The sequence below is a fragment of the Nymphalis io genome, chromosome 8 (genome assembly GCF_905147045.1).
Source record: "Nymphalis io chromosome 8, ilAglIoxx1.1, whole genome shotgun sequence".
NCBI lineage: Eukaryota > Metazoa > Arthropoda > Insecta > Lepidoptera > Nymphalidae > Nymphalis > Nymphalis io.
This window is the reverse complement of record NC_065895.1, coordinates 11858542-11882225: the sequence shown is the minus strand read 5'-3', so window position 1 is coordinate 11882225 and position 23684 is coordinate 11858542. Positions and strand designations below refer to the sequence as shown.

Below are 23684 nucleotides of genomic sequence, written 5' to 3'. Positions count from 1 at the left end.
ATAAATTGTACTTTTGATAAGAGATACGTAATTACTGGATATTTGAGAAGCACCTGCACCTGATAAAACACCTCTGATAACGGCTCAGTTTGTACTTGTAAACTAGCGTGACATACTTGTGAAATGTGTTTGTGAATTTTATGTTTTTGTGAAAAATCTTGTTGCAACCATGGCTTATCCCATGTACGAAGTGGATTGGAGTGTATTACCCCCTGAACAAAACAGAAGGTAGGTCTAAAAATTATTTGAAGACTGCAGATGTTCTTAAATGATTTCTTAGGTATAGAAATAAATAAGTGTAACTATTTTGAAATAAAATACAAAATAATTTTAATTTTACAACATTTTTTTACATTGTACCCGTATTACTTTAAATTACTCTGGTACCTAATAGGATTACAGAATAAACATTTCCACGTATTCTTTTAAATTTCTATCAAAGTGTTGTCAACTTTAGACAATCATAACAAACTCTTTTAAAAATAAGCCGTTCGGTTGTGTATATTTTTATTCACTTTTATATTTTCAATTTTAATTAGTGTTTATAAATATCTTCAACGAATTCACAAACAAAAGATGTAAAATAAAAATACATGATTTGACTAGTATACATGAAACGTCATATGTGAGTGCGGGAACGAGTAGGCTGCGAGTCATGTCATGTCGATCGGCCATGTTGAATTTCTTGCAACGCAGGAAATGTCAGCTGGCGGCTGCCGTAATATTTCTGAATAAAATCTGTGATAAAAGATTCATTCGTAGTTTTCAGTGATAGTTCTTAAAAACTGGAATCTGGCAAATATTGTGGTCCAATTTAATGTTGAAGTGAAAATATGATATTATTGTATAGGAGGTGGCATGCGATTTCACTTGCATTTTTATGGTTTGTGACAAGATAAAATGGTTATTAGTCTGACAAAATCCTCCTAATTATTATTAGTTTTCTTACGTTATAATTCATGAGCTCGAAAGTGTTTTAAAATATCAGTAAAGTTGATTTTGATACGTAAGTTATTTCACACCTGTCATTTTGAAGACCGATATTTTATCCTGTCTTTGTAATCTCTAAGGAATATTTGTCCTAATAATATAAGTGACGTCGTCGAAGAATTCAAGATGAACGGCTCCGAATCTGGGTAATTTTTTTTTGTTTACAATATATAATAACTCTGTAGTTGACCAAGTCTCACTCAATCAGCAACATACCATGACAGATATTTATTCAACAACACCAATGAACTTCTCTTTCTAGATTTTTATCAAATAAAATTTATTTTAAAATCGATTACATTACGTAATATATATTGTATTTATCTTTTAAATTGAGAAAGTATAAATTTATATGTAGTATGTATTACTTTTACACAGTTTTTTTTTTAAATAAATAAATAGTAATACATGTGTAATTTAAATTTTATATCAAATATTTGTTTTAGAACTTCATTGGTTTAATTATTATTTAATTAAAAGAGCATATTAAATGTACCCTCTATAAAATCACTTATACTACAACTTGGAAAATCTTTGCTATAATTTAAGTTAAAAATTAAACCTATAAGTGACTATTATTGTTTTGGTTTATACTGTAAACTTGTGATATACATTTCACTATAACATTTGTTGTTACCTATTTTATATATAGTTTTAATATTTAAAAAAATGGATAAAAATATTGCCAGTTATTATTTATCGATATATCAGTTGCTGGGTTTTATTTTAAACTCATGTATTCTATTTATACAGACACAATGGGTGGTATGTTGCCAGTGATAGTATGAAATTGTTGATACTGTTGATTGTTTAAATTTCATTGTTACTTAATTTGGTCTATGAAAATATTTGTCACTTTTCTCAATTCTGTTTATATGGATCTGCGTCGGCTAGACTTTATGCCAGAAAAGGTTATATATTTAATATCTCATAGGCATACAATTTATATGCTCTAGCTTAATTAGTTTAAAAAGTTTCAATATGTTTTTCTCTTGAAGTTTTTAAGACGCGAAGATGACAAGAAAGATTGACGAAATTATGACTTGTCTATAAATGAGTTAATTTCGTATTGATGTAGTGTTTTAATCTGCCATTAATTTCCTATTTCTAGTTGTATAATAGTTGCTCTCTCCATGTATTTCCTCATATAGTTTTATCTTGTCATATCCAGCACTTTTTTGCTGTATGAAATATTATCTGGATGTATAAAAGTATCATATATTTTTACGCTTCTTGGTAAATATAACTTGTTTTGTTCTGAACTTATAGAGAAACTTAATAATCTGTAAAAAACCTGTCAATCTAATCAGTAAAATTGAATATTCAGACATATTGTATTTTTAAAGTATTTTATATATAGTTCATTATTTATATTATTGATAAATAATATAAATGTGATTTTTAATTTGAAGCTGAAATTGAGACATAAGTATATTTATACATAAACGCAACTCTATTGTACACATGACAAAGATGTGTCATTCAATATATGTAGTGTTCATGACAGAGGACCCTATTGTTTATTTAGCTATGTATATATTTTTATATTTAATGTATATGTTATTTTATAGCATTCAAAATCTTTTTTTTATTCAAATAGACTTTTACAAACACTTATGAATTGCTCGTAAATGTCGGGTTATTATCACAAATTAAGGGGGGATGGGCAGCAGCGTCCCCCCTCCCATAAACATCTTACCCCCTACTGCGCTCGCCAACACGCCTGCCCAGCGCGGCGAGTATGGGCAAACCCCTCCCTTAATGGCAGATGCGCCCAAAAAAAGGCCCCCAGTTACCGGCAAGCCCGCTAGGCCCGACCAAGGTAGCGGTCGCGGTATCGGCAGGGCAGGGGGTGCTAAGAATCACCGGTTCACGGCAGGCTACCGTATAAAACGACTGAAAATGGCAACGTATAATGGACGCTCGATGAGGCTGGACCATCACCTCGCCGAATTAGAAGTAGAGTTAAGTCATATAAACTGGCATATACTGGGGTTATCTGAAGTCCGAAGACAGGGGGAGGACACGATAACTCTAGAGTCCGGTAACTTACTCTACTTCCGCGAAGGTGATAACCTCTCCCAGGGTGGTGTCGGTTTTCTAGTCAAAAAGGATCTCATTAGCAGCATTGTGGAAATCAGTAGTGTGTCGAATCGGGTAGCGTACCTTGTCCTAAAACTTTCCGACAGGTACTCCCTGAAGGTTGTACAGGTATATGCGCCAACTTCGACATACTCTGATGATGTGGTCGAAGCGATGTACGAGGACATCGCAAAGGCCCTCAACGACACCTCGAGGGCCCACTACAATGTTGTTATGGGAGACTTTAATGCTAAAGTGGGAGTACAAGATAGCGGTGAATCGAAAGTCGGACCTTACGGCTTGGGCTGCAGAAATCACAGGGGGCAAATGCTGGTAAACTTTCTCGAAGCGCAGGGGCTTTTTTTGATGAATTCTTTCTTTCAAAAGAAGCCTCAGAGGAGGTGGACCTGGCGAAGCCCCGATAACGTGACAAGGAACGAGATAGACTTTATCATTTCGAATAAAAGGCACATATTTAGAGATGTTTCAGTGATCAACAGGTTTAATACCGGAAGTGATCACCGCTTGGTTCGAGGCACTCTAAATATCAACTTAAAAGCCGAAAGATCGAGAATGATGAGGTCTACTCTCCGACCTACCATGCTCCAAGCTGCTCAAGGCTCCGAAAAGTTCCAAATGGAACTTCAAAATCAATTCACCGCGTTGGAAACCATAAGCAGCATTGATGAGAGAACCGACACGCTGGTCAAAATACTGCAAAACACATCCCGCAAGTGTTTTCCGCCACAGAGAAGAGACAACGCACCAAAACTCTCTGCTGAGACACTCGAGCTCATGAGAAAACGACGAGAACTACCATCGTTTTTGTCAGATAAGGCCTTAAACCGAACAATAAAAACGCTGACGCGACGCGATCTCCGACGCTCCAATACCCGTGCCATCAAGGCTGCGATTGAGCAAAATCGGGGATCGAAAGTGTTCGCTCGCAAGTTTGGGAGGCCGCGTCTGACAAAACTTAAAACTGAAAATGGTGGGGTCGTTACCTCTAGGCCTGAGATTATCGGAGAAGTAGAGAGGTTTTATGGGCAGTTGTTCTCTTCAAGATCGGATAAACCCGTGGGAATCAGTATTGATGACCAGCGCGCCCCTCTTATGCGCCATTACTCCGAGGAGCTCCCGGTCGTTGACCAAGGAGAGATTAGGGCGGCTCTAGAACAGCTTAAAAACAACAAAGCTCCGGGAGATGACGGAATCACAACAGAGTTGCTTAAGGCAGGCGGGACTCCGGTCCTGAAAGAGCTAGCAAGCCTCTTTAATTCCGTCATCCAACATGGCAAGACCCCGGAAACGTGGAGCGGGAGTGAGGTGGTACTGTTTTTCAAGAAAGGTGATAAAACCCTCTTGAAAAACTACAGACCAATCTCCCTCCTGAGTCACGTGTATAAGCTGTTCTCAAGAGTCGTCACGAACCGTCTCGCCAGACGACTTGACGAGTTCCAGCCCCCAGAGCAAGCCGGCTTTCGATCAGGCTACAGCACCGTGGACCACATCCATACTGTTCGGCAGATTGTGCAGAAGACCGAAGAGTACAATCAGCCGCTGTGTATGGCATTTGTGGACTACGAGAAAGCCTTCGACTCCATCGAAACCTGGGCAGTGCTCGACTCATTGCAGAGATGTCATATCGATTGGAGATATATCGAGGTACTGAGATGTCTGTACAACGCCGCTACAATGACTGTCCACATCCAGGACTGTAAGACGAAGGCGATCCAACTGCGCAGAGGGGTGAGACAGGGGGATGTAATATCCCCGAAACTGTTCACCAACGCGTTGGAAGACGTTTTCAAAACGCTGGATTGGACTAGGTATGGAGTCAATGTAAACGGCGAGTACATCTCACACCTTCGATTTGCCGACGATATCGTCATCATAGCAGAGTCGCTGGAACAACTCACCGAAATGCTGCGTAGCCTAGGCGAGTCTTCCCGGTGTGTCGGTCTCGGTATGAACTTGGAAAAGACCAAGGTCATGTTCAATAGGCATGTCGTGCCGGGACCGATATACGTCGAGGGGAAACCTCTCGAAGTTGTTAGTGAATATACCTACCTAGGACAGATAATACAAGTCGGTAGGAACAACTTCGAGAAGGAAGCCGATCGAAGAATTCGCTTGGGATGGGCAGCATTTGGCAACCTTCGTCAAGTCCTCAAGTCGTCTATACCGCAATGTTTGAAGACGAAAGTCTTCAACCAATGCGTCTTACCTGCCATGACATACGGTGCCGAAACGTGGACACTAACTGCGGGACTAGTCCACAAATTCAAAGTCGCTCAGCGTGCTATGGAGCGAGCTATGCTCGGAGTATCTTTGAAGGATAAGATCAGAAATGAGATTATCCGGAAAAGAACCGGAGTCACCGACATAGCTTGCAAAATTAGCAGGCTGAAGTGGCAGTGGGCTGGTCACGTATGTCGTAGGACCGATGGCCGTTGGAGCAGACGAGTCCTAGAGTGGAGACCGCGAATCGGCAAGCGCAGCGTAGGGCGCCCTCCAGCCAGGTGGACCGACGACCTCAAGAAGGTGGCGGGCACCAACTGGATGCGGAAGGCGGAGGACAGGGAGCTTTGGCGCACCTTGGGAGAGGCCTATGTTCAGCAGTGGACAACGATTGGCTGTTGATTGAAGGAAAAGATTTATAATTTTATTGTATTTATTTCATATAAAAGCTTCAATAAAAAATTGTTGTTTTTGATTTTGACTTGAGATTTGACAATCACTTAGCAAGTTCTTCTAGTTGAATTTTTATAATAGTCTACATTTATTATATGCAATTTTTGTCACTTGCTTGTGTTGCTTAACTTAAAATTGAATTTAAAAGTTAAATTCAATTTATTGAATTATCATAATATGTGAGTGCTCTAGTAATAACACTTTAATGTAATTTTTATTAGTGTCATTAAAAAAAACTATTACAGTAAAAAAAAATTATTTTATATCCTATGTGACATTGATGGAAAAATGTCTATATAACACATCCCTATTGTTATTGCAAAAGTTGGGTATTTTACATATTATAATAGAGTATAAACAATTTTTTTCTTTGTATTACATTAGCATAATATTCACATTTTTTTTTCTATTGCTGTTTCTATGATAACTATTTAAAAAAAAGCATTGTTTGCATGTTTGTCCTCTATGCATTCCTAAACCATCTATGTAAAATAAAGTAAAATGTTCTACCTTGAAAAATAAATAATAAAATTAACAACAAATTTTCAACTTTTTAAATTAAGATTTTCACATACAAACTTGCACATTTTGCACTGACAATAACATCATCTAAAGCAATAGATGATGGATTATTGTTTAAAATATTCTAGTATTAAATTAAAAAGACATAATATATGGTCAACATAGTGTTTATTTCACAGGTTTAACCCAGCTTTCAACATTGCTACCATTAAACAAGTGGTAAATGAGGCTATAGAAAGAGGTGAGTACACTCTTGTTTTAATTAGATACTTAGTAACAGGTAAACACTAGTTTGAAATGCATCTAGTACAACTCTTAGTGTAAATGCTCTTTCTTTCTTTTCATTAATGGTTTAATGGTCTAACAATGTAAAAATCGCAGGTTCGATCCTGGCCCTTGAGTTATTGTCAGTCCCACTCCAGATTTGAGCTTTACGCTTAATTGGAGTGGGACTTAATAATAAAAGATTTTTATTGAACTGTCCTAAAATATCGTTTAAAATAGTACTGGCCTTATTAATCCTTGTTAATGCTTCAATGGCTTTTTAGTAAAACTAATACTGTTCTTGATATATTTGAAGAAATATTGTATTCCACGCTTAAAAATTGAAGCTTTAAATTTCTTTATTCTTATTTCGAAATATATGTTTGTTTTTTTTTTTTTTCCTTTATCTATACTTACATTAAAAATAACACATTTTCGATAGTTTCGTTATGTAACATATCACGCTTATACTAAGTTTCTTAACAAATGCACTGATAAACGCTTTTTTTGTGTGTGTGTCGTCCGTAACAGTCGCGCCGGTTTCAGTGCGGATGCAGACACCGACACGGTTACGAGATCTGATCAGACAGATACGTGCAGCTAGAACAGCTGCTGAAGAAAGGAGTGTCGTTAACAAGGAATGCGCGTACATTAGATCAACTTTCAGGGAAGAGGATAGTGTTTGGAGGTAGGGTGAATTATCTTATGTATCGCTTTGTCTTAGCCGAATGTTTTTTGAACTTAGTGATAGTGTCAGTACACAAAACCAAAGGCATTTAGTGCGGGAAAGATTAGGAGTAAGGTCATTTTGATTTGTAGTTTGTAGTTTAATTTTACAATTTCCGGAACCGGAAAAGGAATTTTAATCATTTTTTTTTTGATAACATGAAATCAGTCTGGTTACTCCATGTTAAGTGGTCCCTTTTATTTATAAATATTAGCATTGCAAGAAGCATTTACAAGATTCAGCAAATCTGGAATCTTAGCTGACAAATTATGGTACAAAAGTAGGAGAAGGGGTGCGCATTATCATTTTCTGAACCCAAATAACCTCGAACAGATGTCGAAACATCGCGAAACTCCTGTACATTCATATGCTGGGCTATCCGGCACACTTCGGCCAACTGGAATGTCTGAAGCTGATAGCCAGCCCCCGCTTCACGGACAAGCGAGTGGGCTACTTGGGCGCTATGTTGCTGCTGGATGAACGGCAAGATGTACATTTGCTGATCACCAATTGTCTGAAAAAGTAAGTTTTTCCATCCATACTACTTAACACCAATAGCTTAAGTGACTTTAATTATAAAAAATAATTAAATAGTTAAAACTCCGATTTAAAGGAATTTGCCATGTAGAATAAAACAAGAAGGACTGGGAGCTTAATCCACAATGCTGCTCTATTGTTGGTTGGTGTTTATGTGGTAGAATGTCATTTGATACATTTTCTTAAAACAAGTGCATGAGATAAATTGCTCAGATTGTAACTCAGCGTATTCGTTTAAGCTCGACGTGTTTTATCCACTGGCCCATATCGGCACTTCGCCATCACCTATAATGATATTATTTAGTATGGATATCGTGTAATGTTTGAGCCATTGGGAATGACATGGCTATTGTTTTAAATGTCAACTGCATAAAGGAATACTCTGTCCAGTTATAAGGATCACGTGCACGTTTTTGTAGATAAAAAATAGATATTCAATTTTATTATATTTTAACTCCTATTCATATCTGAAACTTGATGTCATATTCACTTCTTTTATATGTTTATTAAATCTCGTATAATATCTTGATATCTAGAACACTTCTTAAAGAAAATTTACAAGCGACATTAAGAAATGGTAATACCATAATAAAAAAAATGTCGAGTTACATTTCATGCTACGCGGAACGAAGTCTTATAAGAATTTCTTGCACAGACGTACTCTGTTACGCATTGATTTATTACCTATTTAATTTAATTTCCAAAAATGAAAAAAAATATAGAACATCTTCTGTTTTTAATGTCTAAATATAAAGCACTTGTTCATAATAAATTTGTATGGATGTACTATGTATTAAGTATGTGTGTGTATGTATATGAGTTAATTACAATTATTATTTGATCTACTCTACGCGCTTACAATTGTTATTTTATTATAATCTATTTTAGTTTCGTTTAAAATAATACAGTAAATAAATAATATAACGTTGACAATTAATATTCAACACTTGAGAACTTCACCTCATTAATATACAAGTAAACAAGAGACATAAGATTGGTTTGAACACATCAATCTACGCGGTAAACCACACGTTCGTTTCAATAGATACGTATATACCTGCGATCACATTATGTATATAATTACGTCACATGAACATCAATAACGCCTTCTGTTATTCTGTTGATCTATTTTGTAGTTGATTTAAATGTAAATAGTAAATGGTTCGGTTTCATTTTAAAAATAAATTTTATATATATGTATATATATATATTACACAAATTTTACATTAACATATTTCATGTGATTTTCTAATAGCTGTTACTTAGCGTTACAAACAGTTAATCATTAATATGTATTTATTTTTAATACAACATTATTCCAAATAGCTATTTTGTCGGGCCGGTTGGCGTGGTTGGTAGATACTTGCCTTTCACGCCGGAGGTAGTGGGTTCGATTCCCATGCAGGACAGACATTTGTGTTCATGAACATGTCTGTTTGTCCTGAGTCCGGGTGTAATTATCTATATAAGTATGTATTTACAAAAGATAAGTAGTATATCAGTTGTCTAATTTCCATAGTACAAGCTCTGCTTAGTTTGGGATCAGATGGCCGTGCGTGAATAATGTACCAGGATATTATTATTATTATCAATTAAAGCCCCGATAACGACTTCAGCGACATTCAAAACGCCATTTTTTTCGCGAATGCATAAATAATATAGATTTAGTCAAGTTCTCAACCAGTGATATCGAGTCAAATCAATGTCGAAGTTGTTTATTTGTCTTTACTGCTCTTGCGGTTTGAATAGGGTATAGTTAAATTTTAGTTCTGGATTATAAAAAAAAGGTACTAAGGTAAAGGTACTAAACGAACAGAAAGCAACCTCATCGTTACAGTGCGAATCAAGAAATCATTTACATGAAGTTAAGGTTTTCTTAACACAGTTCATTATTCTTGGACTTGGACTAATTAAACGACATTTTTAGACATATATATATAGAGTTATAATTTATAAATCAAAACTGTGTAGTTACAATTTTATGTTTACGAATTAAAGTAATACTAATAACATTGAAATAACTCGACGGATAACCGGTTACCGACCCCAATAGTTTAGTGTACATAGGGGAATTTTAATCGCACGACATTTAAACGTCATCGAGCTAACCCCTTTATTTGTTTTTGCTTTTATTATGTGATCGGATGTTTTATTAAAAAAAAAATAAGTGTCAGAAATAAAAACCCTTTGACACTAACCTTACATATATTTGAGGGTTTTTTTTTATCAGTTCATTGTAAGTTACTTACTGGTGGTAGAGCTTAGTGCAAGAACGTCTGGGTAGGTACCACCCTTTCATCAAAACAGCAGTACTTAGTATTGTTGTGTTCCGTCTTGAAGGGTGAGTGAGCCAGTGTAATTACAGGCACAAGGGTCATAACATCTTAGTTCCCAAAGTTTGTGGCGCATTGGCTATATAAGCCATGGTTAACATTTCTTTCAATATCAATGTAAGAAAATGATAAAATGCCAATGTATGGGCGTTGGTAACCACTTACCATCAGGTGGCCCATATCCTCGTCCACCTTCATATTCTATATATAAAAAAAAAGTTAACTGTATTTCATTTTTGAACCGCTTGTAATTTTATCTTGACAACCTATCAAACAATATGTAATATATATACGGAATAATTAAATATTCTCAACAAGGTCATAGTCTATCTAGTTACATAACAAGAAAGGCCCGCAGTCGGCCTAAGATAACCAAAGGTTAAATGAAAAATCTATACAAAATAACTCGATCGTAATACTTTGGCGCTTATATTGCATTATCTTCTAGCTTTTCAAACTTTCAGATCGACAGGCGATCGTAGGATCGTAGGATCGTAAAAAAAAAACACTAAATAAGTCAGCAAGTTATTTAGTGTTTTGTTTTTATGTTATAATGTGATACGTGTAATGAGCTTGTAACATAAAATAAAAGACGGCAGGATTCCCGAGTTGCACCCGAAACAACGAAGGTTTGTTTCTAAGCCTAAAGTAGTTATTCTACCGCAAAACAGCAATACTTGATATTGTTGTGTTCCGGTTTGAAGGGTGAGTGAGCCAGTGTACTTACAGGCACAAGGGACATAAAATCTTAGTTCCCAAGGTTGGTGGCGCATTGGCTATAAGCGATGGTTGACATTTCTTACAATGCCAATGTCTAAGGGCCACTTACCATCAGGTGGCCCATATGCTCGTCCACCTTCCTATTCTATAAAAAAAAAAAAAAGTCTAAGAAGTCCAAGTTTATTAAATTTTTCGAACAATGCCTGTGTGGACTATTAAAAATATTGTAACGGATATATCACGTTGGAGTAGAGTTATGCAAATAGTGTTTTTAAAACGTACACATTTACGATTTCAAATTAATTTCGCTCTAGAAGGGACGATGGCTTAACCCCTCTCAGTATTTTTACGCCTAGGCGAGGCGTGCGCGTCTTTGACTCACAGCTTTCCGCAACATTTATGGCTTCACATTAAATGTTCATTTCCATGGTTCCATTGAAATGTGGTTAAAAATATTTTCGTAATAGAATTCTTCTATATGGGTGTAATTGTACCGTGAACTTTTCACCGTCTGGACCAAATTTGTTTGGTTAGATTATTTTTTAACAAAAAAAATATTTCACCCTTACGAAATAGGGATGGGCAGCTAAAAGCTTTGATAATATGTTACGGTCATGTGATTCATAATCGATGATTTCCGCGTTTATATGTAATGTTCCTAAAATAAGTTAAGGCTATATTGTAATAACGATTAAACCGGTTTTTTAAATGATGTTATAACTATTTTCAAACATTACATTTTTATAAAATAGGTAGGCCGTAGTTAACCTAAGTAAGTGGTGACCACCGCCTATAGATATTGGCGTCGTAAGAAATTTTAACCAATCCTGTGAGGATTGCCAATGCGCCACCAACCTTGCGAATTAAAATATGTTTCTTGTGCCTATAGTTACACTGGCTCACTCACCCTTCAAACTGAAACAACCTTCCAAGGCGGACTTGTAAAAAGCCCTACCACCAAGGAAATTATTTTTATAATCTTTGCCAGCAGAATTTAATCTCTGAAAGCGAGACGTAATTTATTATTAAATTATATCTTTTTGTAATCTATTAACAGTTTAGTTCAGCCCAACACCGTCAATGCTGATAACATACTGTATGGTTTTTTTATACAATACATAGTAAAATGTGGTACGTTTCGTTATTAATACATAGAATAAATAATTACTTCAATTTGTAAAGGCTTTAAATATAGACATTCCTGTGACAACATGTGTACTCATAACACGAATCAGTTCGATTTGAAAAATATTTTTGCTTCAGACTTATATCAGTATTTATAGTACGTAGATATATATATGCTATACTATAAAATATCACGCGGTACCGATCCACGGGGGCGGAGCAGTAACCTTTAACGGGGTTGAAACAGCTCGAAGCACCTAGCCGTAATATATTTTTGACCTTAAATATTCAATGCAAATTGATTTATGGTATATATATATATAATCGGAAATATTATATAAGAATTATTTATACTTTTATCTCGACGACAGACTGTCATTTAAAATATAATAATATGATATTTAAAAAAATGGTATTTATAATTTTGCACGACCTTGCCAATAATACTAGGTATTAAATTCATTCTGTTTAAGAGAGAAAACACACTTCAATTGACCTCGAAGAGATTAAACAATAAATGCGTAAGATTAGGCGTGTAAAATGGGTTTGTAGGTTATAATATAGCCTTTAGTAATTAACCCCGAAAAGAAACCCCGTCCTTAATAATAATCAAATGTCATGAAATACAAATATTCTCTAATTATATTTTGTTAGGCTTGTTTATAATATATGGGCCGCTTGATGATAAGTGGTCACCATCGCCCTTAGTTATACTGACTCACTCAGTCTACTCACCCTTTCAACTGAATTTAATTTGGTACCTACCCAGACACCAGACACAGGCCCTACCACCCAGTAAAATACAGTTGTTTTTAAATATGTATTAGTAATGGCTTGTGGTATGCCACGTGTCAGGAAATACTGAACATTATCGTCGAATTACAAAACGTGTTGAGATTTATATCGTTATAATTAAACACAAATACGTAAATACATACGAAATCCGTCTAATCTTGTAAGGGATGGCGCCAAGTGACCCTCCCAAAAGCTACAAAGGTTTAACGAGTCGAATAAACTTAGTTACTATACTACGAAATTAAACTTACTTTACAAGAAACTTAGAAATGTTTCGTTGAAAATATTCCTAACAACGTTTTACAAGGAAAAAATATTTATTACATTACAACTTTGTTTTCAGTTATTTTTTCTGTTTAATCGAAACTTTTCTTAGATCCAATGTTGTATATCTTATGCGTTCTAAATCGAAATTTTTAATCTTTGTTCAGTAATCTAAATCCATTTCCGAACGAATAACATCAATTTTCATAACCGATTTCAAGTAAAGAAGTATTCTTAGGTCTCCTCGTACGATTTTTTTTGCATGATTTGTTCAGAAATTCGATGATATATTTTTTATAATCTTTTTACTGTATAGTAACCTACTAATATTATATAAAATATTAGGTTACAATTCTTTTAGACTTATAAGAAACTATCAAAACACGCAGCGTGGAACTTCGGTTGGTGACGAAAATCTTTCAATTTGCAATGATAACGGACATTATGCCAATTTGAACTATACATACTGTAAACAAAAATAAAAAAATGTTTCTTTTTTTGGTTTTGGTAACTTTAAAAAAAGCAGTTATTTTGAAATTAAAGTCATACGTTTCAATTTTATTTATTAATAAAGGTAATAATTATGATAAAAAATAATAATCTGATATCTGGTAATTGAAGTAAACGGATTTAATTAATTTGATGCGGTCATTTATGTGGCTTAACGTGACACCCTGTTAACGCTCTATGCGAAGGCAGGGGTTAGTTCTTGTTGACTGAGCGCCATGTTTTGAACCGGTCTCGCTCTGATTACCGCTCAAATTGAAACCGGTTACGAAGAAAAAAAAGTTTAATTCTCAATACAACTGTTATATGAGCTTTCAATTGAGGATCTGATCTCATTTTGAGATGAACGCAATCTGTAATGTCTATGTTTTTTTATCAACATAGTTTTAAAAGTATGTAATTTGTTATTCTCTCTAATAAATCTCAGTAAATCTATTCTAAACAAAACTAAATCGACGTTACTGAAATTAATAAATAGTGTTATCAATTTCATATGCGTGGAGTAAAAAGGATAGCAAGTATTGTTCGCGCACACGATCAATAAGTCGAAATCAAAATGATATTTATTTAATTAGGTTCTTATATACTTGAAACGTCATGACTGGTGGCAGGGCTTTGTGCAAGCTCGACTGGGTAGACCCACTCATCAGATATTCTACCGCAAAACAGCAATAGTTGGTATTGTTGTGTTCCGGTTTGAAGGGCGAGTGAGCCAGTTTAATTACAGACACAAGGGACATGACATCTTAGTTCCCAAGGTTGGTGGCCTATTGGCTATGTAAGCGATGGTTAACATTTCTTAGAATGCCAATGGCGTTGGTGACCACTTACCATCAGGTGGCCCATATGCTTCTCCGCCTTCCTATTCCATAAAAAAAAAACTTACATTATGCAATCGAATGAAATTGTCACCGATTCGAAATGTAGATTCTACCCAGAAACACGCAGACACGAAATTTAATACTTGAGTATTATTTCCTCAAAATTAACTATAATATATAATTAATTTGTGGGAATAGTACATAAGTATAATTTATTAATTCAAAGAGTCAATCGACATATTTAAGTATATTATAGTGATGTTATACAGAAAAAAATGACAATCAACAACGGACCGAGAAGATAATATCATATCGGTTTATAGTCGGATTGCGACTTTTTTTTTTATCTTTTTGGTGTTCTGGATTACGATGCTGTTCGAAAGCTCGGCCAGCTTGTACATAATGGGGTCGTCCCTATTGTGAAACGCCTGTCTAAGGCTATAGTCCAGAATCTCCTTTGTGATTGCCATTTGTAACCTATTCATCGGTTTCCCCGCTGCGTCGTCAATGTCGTCGGTATTTTAAAATTTTAAATAGGTTATGAATCTTTTCAGCATTTAATAACGAATTTTCGAAAACGCCAAAAAATTTTTCTAGTTACCCAAGCATAACTCTTTCTAGTCACTTATTTTTCGAGTGTGTGCCATAGTCCTCAATTAGCATAATTAAACCGACGTATATACGACGTCTTTATCAAGCGTCGCTATCGATAGCATGTCGAAAACCGTTTTAATGCTATTGATTTCTTGTTAATTTCTCAGTATTTAATGATTGCGACCTATTAATATATCGACTGTCTGTCTTGCGGCCATTTTATAAGGACGCTGGTCTCGAAGTACTGGTTTCAAATTGCGGATTGCCTGAAAACCCCTTTTATAATGACCCGTCATTAAAAGGGTTTTTCAGGCGAGAAGTACTCAATAGCTAGCTGGAGTCTAGAAGAAGCAATGATGTTCTTAGATCTATATAGGACAAGATTTTAAAGTATAAATTTATTATTAATTCTAGAATAAGAACAATAAAAAATGTAAAGTTATAATTTTTTCTTTGAATAGTTTCTTCGGTTTGCCTTTTAGCGATATACGCTAATACTTAACGCTATTAATTCAAAATAATTTTGAGGAAAGAGACCATGTTTCGGATGAATATCTGCCAAATGTGTTTATACCAACCCATACTTATCAAAGCGGTGTGGTGGAATAAGCTAGGACAGCGTCATACCCCAACTAATAAAAAAATGAGTTATCTGCTGTGATGGTTCATGAAGTTATTAAATCGAAAATAATATAATTTCATATCCAAATTAACGAACACAATTTCCCCAACAGTGACCTTAACAGCAACACACAGTTCGTAGTCGGCTTAGCGCTATGCACGTTAGGGGCCATCGCTTCACCAGAGATGGCGAGGGACCTCGCCTCAGAAGTAGAAAGATTGATCAAATCACCAAACGCCTACATAAAGAAAAAGGCAGCGTTATGCGCGTTCAGGATCATAAGACGTGTTCCAGATCTGATGGAAATGTTCCTGCCGGCAACCAGGAGTCTATTGACGGAGAAAAATCATGGTAAGTTTGCGTAATCTTATTTTCATGTTTCATTTCGAGCAGTGCTTTAGAAGATGGTTATAATATTCTCCTTAATATAAAACTTGACTCTGGTTTTTGATAATATAGTAATTTTTAAGTATAATATGTATAGTATACATATACATATATATATAGTAAAAAATGCTCAAAAACTACATATATTTCGAGAAGCCAATTTTCTATAAAATAGCCAATGGCCTTGTTCCATTTTTAATTCACTTTGTATTTGCGAGGCATATTTTGTCAGAGGTTCTTGAAGGTAACATAATCACGTTACGAATATGTTATTGAATGCCTCGTTAGCTAGATAGATATAAGGCCGCAGTTTCCGAGGTCCTGGGTTGAACCCCAGGTCGGGCCAGTAAAAATTTTTGGGTTTTTTTTTTGGGTCTTGCGCATATAGGTATACTCTCTTAAGATAATATCATCTCAAATAATATTGAATATTTTAATAAAAATAATCTAGTATTAAAATTAAAATGAACTTGATAATACAAATCAACCCAAATCCTGTGAATCGAAAGATATTTTGTTTTCTTTTTAATTAATTTGAATAAATTATATTTTATTTTTATATTATTCGTACAACGACTGATGACTAAGGTATTGAATAAACTTTTATATAATTATGTTAAGCATAATATATTGCGTAATATAAATATATAATATGTAAAGTAGCTTCCATATTGATAAAACTCATGAATAGTAAAACATGTTTAAATAAAAATTCATTTATTTTACACGAAACATAGCTATTTGCTATCTTTAACAATTCTCAAGTTCCCCAATGAGCGTTGAAGGTTATATTAATTCTTATAAAATGTAATCTCACAAACATTATTACTTAATCGTTTGCGTAAATATTCACTGAAATAGTTAATACTTTGTGTATTAAAATAAAATGTTAATGAAATAGATTGTTTTAGTGCTTTTCTTCTTTCATAAAGGATACAAGGATAGGTACAAGGATGGGCAAATGAGCCACCTTTAAGTAAGCGGCAATCACTGCCCGTATTCATTGGCGCTGTAAGAAATGTTAACCATCCCTTTCATTATCAATGCTCTACCGACCTTGGGAACTAAGATGTTATTTCCCTTGTGACTGTAGTTAAACTGGCTCACTCACCCTTCGAACCGGAACAAAAAAATACTAAGTTTTTCTATTTGGCGGTAGAATTTGTGATGAGTGACCGGTTCTCTACCCAGACGGGTTTACACGAAGCAAATATAAAAATGTTAAAATCACAGAGTATTTGTCATGAATACATCTAAGGTCTGATATTTTAGACCTTAAGATACGAAATTCCAAGTATGGTGAACCTTTATGAGGTAGGATTTATTTAATAAAGTAATGGTCACAACGTCTAACATTGGCGCGTAATCGCAGGACGATTAGGCGAACATATTACGAATTCCAAATGATTTGGTAAGCAAAGATTGTAATAAAACGCTTATGGTGGGTACCATACTTATCCTCTGCCTTATATAGTGTTACCGGGTCTTGCCAATATTTATGAAAATATTTTAAAATGCCCGAAAAAGAATAGTTTCAATCAAAAAAACCTGACGTCATTGGCACATTATTTATTAGCTTACCCTTTTTTCTGCGTCGATTCATGTATAGGCATTTGATTTTATTGAGTTCAACAATTCGGAGACTTTAGTGTACTCAGATAATTAACACAATTTACATGATAGTTCGATTTTTAACTTCTCAAGAGTATTGGACATCAAATAATATATGCGGAGATTTCAGACAAATCCCGACGATCTAAAAGCTTACCCAATTAGGAATCATTAAGAATATTTTTTAATAAATAATCATCGTACGTCATTTCGGTTTTGTTATTCAAAAATAATACCGTGTCACACTGGTTCGACGGTTCCCAATAGTCGCGCTACAGACACAATATAAACAGATTAATTACATAAGGTACATAATTCGTAATATCCTAAAACTTTGTATACAAATAACAAAATTGCTACATTTTAAATAAATTTTCCTTATATAACTTTGGTTATTAATATAACGATGTCCTGCTGACCGATATCGGCCACGGCGGTCAATCTAAAGAGAGATTAGCCAACTGCGCAGCACGTTTTGCAGTGCACAAGTGTGTGCGCAAACATAGGCGCACTCCATTCCTTCACTATCATAATCGGATGGGACGCCAATCCGATACGACCGGAAAAATTTCAGCCGCAAGACCGACGTCTTTACATTTGAGGCACGGGAGTCTTTAAACTTCCACCTTCCAGACTCCGGGCTACTACTAAGATTCTTCGACATAAAACCCAATAACTTTTAATGGTAATTTAAATCTAAATTGAATCCAGGACTTCGGAATCTATGGCCTTATATCTATCTAATAAACTAACCAGACAATCATATAATACATTGGTATGAAAAGCATGAAAGTAAACACAGAAAAAATAATAATCAGCTTTTATAAAACAATAAAAAATAACGGCTTCAATAATGAATAGCACGTAAGTGCTTGATAACAGTGGATATGCGATTAAAAATATGCCTCGGTACCTTTCTATCGTGTTACAGCGTTATAAAGGCGACTCTTTCTAATTAATGGCTTTTAATGTGAAGTATTATTATTAAATACGAGCTCTAACCATATATGTATTACCGTTTAAAAACGTTCATTTTATTTATTTGCCTTATATAGTATTTACCACTTTTCTATTAGTTTGCAACGGGTATGTTCATATTAATTTATCTGCCGTGGTTAAAATGACACCTTAAATTGTTCAATTCAATTAATTTAATGATTGAGTAATTCTAAGTCCTTTCTTATTCCGCTACTCCCTTAAGAACAAAGGTCTCTTATTTCAAATATTTGTTATATATTCATTCCAAGGTATGAGTTGATAGCTCGCAAGCCAAGAACAAGCCTTTTTATATATATACAAATAAATAATTTTGATTTTGATCATATTCAACAGGTGTCCTTATCACTGGCGTGACTCTCATCACTGAGATGTGTGAGAACAGTCCGGATACACTTAACCATTTCAAAAAGGTAAGCAAATTTAGACTCTATAATTAAACATTTAAGATTTGTTTTTGTTTGAAATATGTAGAGTTAGTATTAATAAATTAGAAGTGTGTATATCATTAATATATATAATTTTTTTTTAAATATTAAAAATATATAACGTAGTTTAAAATGAATTGGATGAATAATTTTGTTTGAAGTAATGATCAATTTTCAATGTTATGAAATAAAATAATTACATTCATAACAAAAGATTTTTGCAAAAAATTCAAGAAAGGTATTCATTACAAAATTTATACAAATTACATTTGAAAGGCAACTAACCTCAATTTAATTTTTATTAAAAAAATAAAAAAAAACAGTTTTACGTCTTAAATAATAGAATTCAAATTAGCTTAAACATTTTAAAAACTGTACGACAGACGTTTAAAGTTATGTATGTACTTAAATAATTTGCATTTGTTACGTCTTTAGTTGAACGGTTATTACGTGTAAGCACATCGCTCAAATTAGATTGATTTTGTTAAACGGGATTCGATCAAAATTTAATTTCCGAAACAGTATTAACCGGAAAGCGATCAAGGCGTACGCTGAATTTTGATTATCGCTAATAAGGAATTACTTATTTCAACAAAGAACTGCTATGTGACAACATTTTATAATAAACAAATAAAATAGATTATAAATAATATACAGTAGAGTCCCGCTGTCATCAGAAAATAAGCGGAACTGTCTCGTAGATTTAGTGGCTACCTTGATTCCGAGGTCCTGGGTGCAAAACCCGAATCGGACTAATAAATGAGTTTTCTGTCGAGAAATTCTCAGCTCAGCTTCTCATTCCTGACGTGAAAATGGCAATGTGTGCGTCCTACACCTGCGCCTATGCTCTCTATTCAAATGATGAGTTAGGAATTTGAGTTGCACAGGTGCGTTTGCGCACATACTTGTTCAATATATCTCCTACGCGCTGGTATCCGTTAAGAATGAGCGCCATGGGTGTAGTAGGACTCTACTGTAGTTGTAAATATAAGACATGACAGTATATATTCATATATATTTCTTTATTTATTTAGAACAGGAAGGCAGTCGGGCAAATGGGGGGCCACATGATGGTAAGTGGTCTCCTCTGCCTATAGACATTGGCATTGTAAGAAATATATTTTACATTCCTTACACCGTCAATGCGTCGCCAAATATGTGATGGGATGGGATGCGATGTAATGACGTTATGTTTTGTCCCTTTTGCTGTTCTTATAACCGTAACACACCAATACCAATAATAATAATTGGTGTTTGACGGTACATAAGTGATGAGTGAAACTTCTATTATATTTTTTTTATAAATATGTACTTATAAATGAAATAGGTTTGACAATATATATAAAAACAACGTAAAAACTGATTGTAGGTGTGATTTTTATTGCCATTCCATATGTTTTAATTAAGACCTTTTTCAAATTAAAAACGTTTCGTTTTACATTATTTTTATTGCAATTATTATTTAAATTTAGTCATTGGAAAATTATTTAAACACTTTTCAAAAGTATAATATAATTCGTATTCTATAACTAATTATTTCTATATAAAAATATAAACGCACAAAATTTAATCTCGAACATTCGACTATTTTAATATAAAATGCGACTCATAGACAATAGGTAGGTAAATAAAGATGGCCGCGATAAAATTATTGTAAATAGACCACGTCATGTGTTATCTCGCTTCGAACAAGCTTGATAACGATCACTTATCCACATTTTCATTGATTTATGTGAACATGTTTTTTTTTTTTTTAATTATATATTCTACACTCTTGTCCTTAATGTCTAATCACCTATAACGTTAATTAAAAATAGTTTTTTTTTTATTGATGAAATTAAAAGATAAATATTGATTTTGTTTATATGAAAGTTTTTGTAACTATTGAAATTTTGATCAGTTTTTATATCTAAATTTAAGGATATTGTTTTATACAGCTATCAAAATACTAATGTTGTTTATTTGTGTTGTCCCGTAGGAGAGCGGACAGCGCGAGGTAATCACTACCGCTGATCCTTGCACTATAATTTAGTCTGTTGATTTCGAATCCGCAATACTGATCCTTAAAACATATACGAAAAGGACTACTATAGCGTGGTGTTTATATAACATTATTCTTGAAATAAATTCATAAAGTTGCCAGTTTAAAAAATATATTATTATAATTAGAACGTGTTAACGTGAAAAAAAAATTGTTTTATTTTTAAATAATATCAACAGACTAAATTCGGAAACCGCATGAATGTATAACTTAATGTTGGTTATGTATGTAAGGTATATGTATGTAGGCCCATCGGAAGTCTGGCAGTCCATTAATTCTGAACTTTGATTCGTGACCTTTACCGGTCTATCTGTCTCGTTCTAACGTTAAAAAAATGAAATGGATGACTATATCATCCGAAAGACCTTTAAAACAGGGTTTAAAAAAAGCTAAGAATTATATTTCCACGTTCAAAGATAGCAGATAGAGATAACTAGTGATTACAAAGTTACAATAAACGATAGTATTTTAATAATATAAGAAAAGTAATATACTATTTTTTTTAATAATAATAATTAGCACAAGCGGAAAATTTGATTTAAAACGTTTTTAAGATTTCACTCAATAACGGTTTGTCATTAAAGGTCTCATATGTTTTTGGAAATACAGAATAATAACCAATATTTTCCGCACGATGTGCAAACATAGACACGATTATAAAAAAAAATGTTCTCTATTCAATATATAATGGACTGACATGCTCTCCCCTAATGCAGTATTAATTAAGGTGGAAGTTAATTGTTAAGCTTTTATGTATTCTGTCTTATTTATCTTTACTCATATACAATAGGTTTCTTCTCATTGTCGAAGTAAATACGATTATATTTTTAACAATTTAGCAATAGTATGTTTGAGTATTTTGTATAAATTAGAGTATAAGCTGTTGAGTGATAATTAAAATATTTAATCATTCACCGTACTAATAACACGAATCTATTTATCATAAAATTGATTCTAGATTTATTGATTCAGTAGTTTTAAAAATCACGTTTTTAATTTGCACATTTATATGCGACTAAATTGCAATGGTACCAGGTTTAGATTTTGGACGAATAATATCTAATATACACAGTTTATCTTTAAACTCTTGTATATTCGATGTAAGTATCGCCTTTTGTTATGTGGTATATAAATGTATAATTTTACTTTTATTTCATTTCAGTATTTAGTATATCTGGCTGAATCGTTATTGTATAATATGAATATATCGAAAGCTTTACTTGTCTCTGTGTGCAATTTGGGTAATATAGGAGCAAAACGATGAGTCTTTCAACATTGGTGTCGTTATAGATTGTGCCGAACTTGGTGAGAATATTGAAGAATTTAATTTTGGCCGGATATTCGCCGGAGCATGACGTCAGTGGCGTATCAGATCCGTTCCTTCAGGTAAAAAATTTGTCCGTTTATTAATTTTGAATTTAGAACAGGAATTCGGGTTAACAGATGGTAAGCCAATGCTGGTTGGAATTGGTCTTGTAAGAAATATAAATATATCCTCAAACAGTCAAGACCACTGCCAAACACGGGGGCTAACATTATATGTTCCATTTATAGCATGATTACACTGGCTCAATCGACCATCAAACCAAAATACAACAATATAAAGTTGTGTTATTATTTAACTGTAGAATGATCTATCCAGGTACAAAGCCATAGCACATGTGGAAAATACAGATGAATCATTTGAAAGAAATAGTTAAAAATAAATCTATTCAACACCTACTGCCGGTTGGCGTGGTTGGTAGACACGTGCCTTTCACGCCGAAGGTTGTGGTTTCGAATCCCACCCATGACAGACATTTGTTTGCATGAACTTCTAATATCTGTTTGTCTTGAGTCCGGGTGTAATTATCTATATAAGTATGTATTTACAAAGAGTTGTCTGGTTTCCATAGTACAAGCTCTGCTTAGTTTGGGATCAGATGGCCGTGTGTGAATAATGTCCCAGGATATTATTATTATTACTTTATACTAAAATATGAAATCAATACAAATTTATAAACATATTTCTCACATCAATAAATTCATATTGTATAAAATTTTCAGGTGAAAATTCTACGTCTCCTTCGAATACTCGGCAAGAACGACGCCGAAGCGTCTGAGGCCATGAACGACATCCTCGCCCAGGTCGCGACCAACACCGAGACCAGCAAGAACGTCGGCAACACCATATTATACGAAACTGTGCTTTCTATCATGGACATTAAGTCGGAGAGTAGCTTGCGTGTCCTCGCTATCAACATACTCGGGAGATTCCTTCTGAACAACGATAAGAATATTCGATACGTTGCCTTGAACACGCTCCTGAGGACCGTACACGTGGACACATCGGCCGTTCAGAGACATAGGACTACCATATTGGAATGTTTAAAGGTAATATATAATCCCTATACTGTACTATATAAATAAAATCACGTTAGTGAGGAATACTTGAAATGGTTCCTTGAAATCGTTTTAGAGCTGACGAGTCGAATTATCATTGCCGATTAAAATAATTATATTAAACTATACATTTAAAATACTGGTAGTAGTGCTTTGTGCAAGCTCGTCTGGGTAGGTACCACCCACTCATCAGATATTCTACCGCAAAACAGCAATACTTGATATTGTTGTGTTCCGGTTTG

General features: G+C 34.2%; 1 protein-coding gene across 10 annotated transcripts in view; it reads left to right on the top strand.

The window, feature by feature from the left end:
• The first annotated feature begins 42 nt into the window (after window positions 1-42).
• LOC126769964 (AP-1 complex subunit gamma-1) overlaps window positions 43-23684 on the top strand; it is a 36366-nt gene continuing 12724 nt past the window's right edge. The window contains exons 1-9 of one of the 10 annotated variants that reach the window (XM_050489010.1): window positions 43-228; window positions 6468-6529; window positions 7099-7240; window positions 7613-7801; window positions 15710-15948; window positions 18928-19004; window positions 20998-21015; window positions 22351-22446; window positions 23107-23433. In XM_050489010.1, coding sequence (XP_050344967.1) covers window positions 170-228; window positions 6468-6529; window positions 7099-7240; window positions 7613-7801; window positions 15710-15948; window positions 18928-19004; window positions 20998-21015; window positions 22351-22446; window positions 23107-23433 — 1209 coding nt within the window. In that variant the 5' untranslated portion in view covers window positions 43-169. Of the gene's footprint in view, window positions 229-676; window positions 1137-6467; window positions 6530-7083; window positions 7241-7612; window positions 7802-15709; window positions 15949-18927; window positions 19005-20053; window positions 20093-20997; window positions 21016-22350; window positions 22447-23106; window positions 23434-23684 lie in introns of those variants that run through there. The other 9 variants (XM_050489008.1, XM_050489009.1, XM_050489006.1 and 6 more) reach the window with 9 other exon arrangements.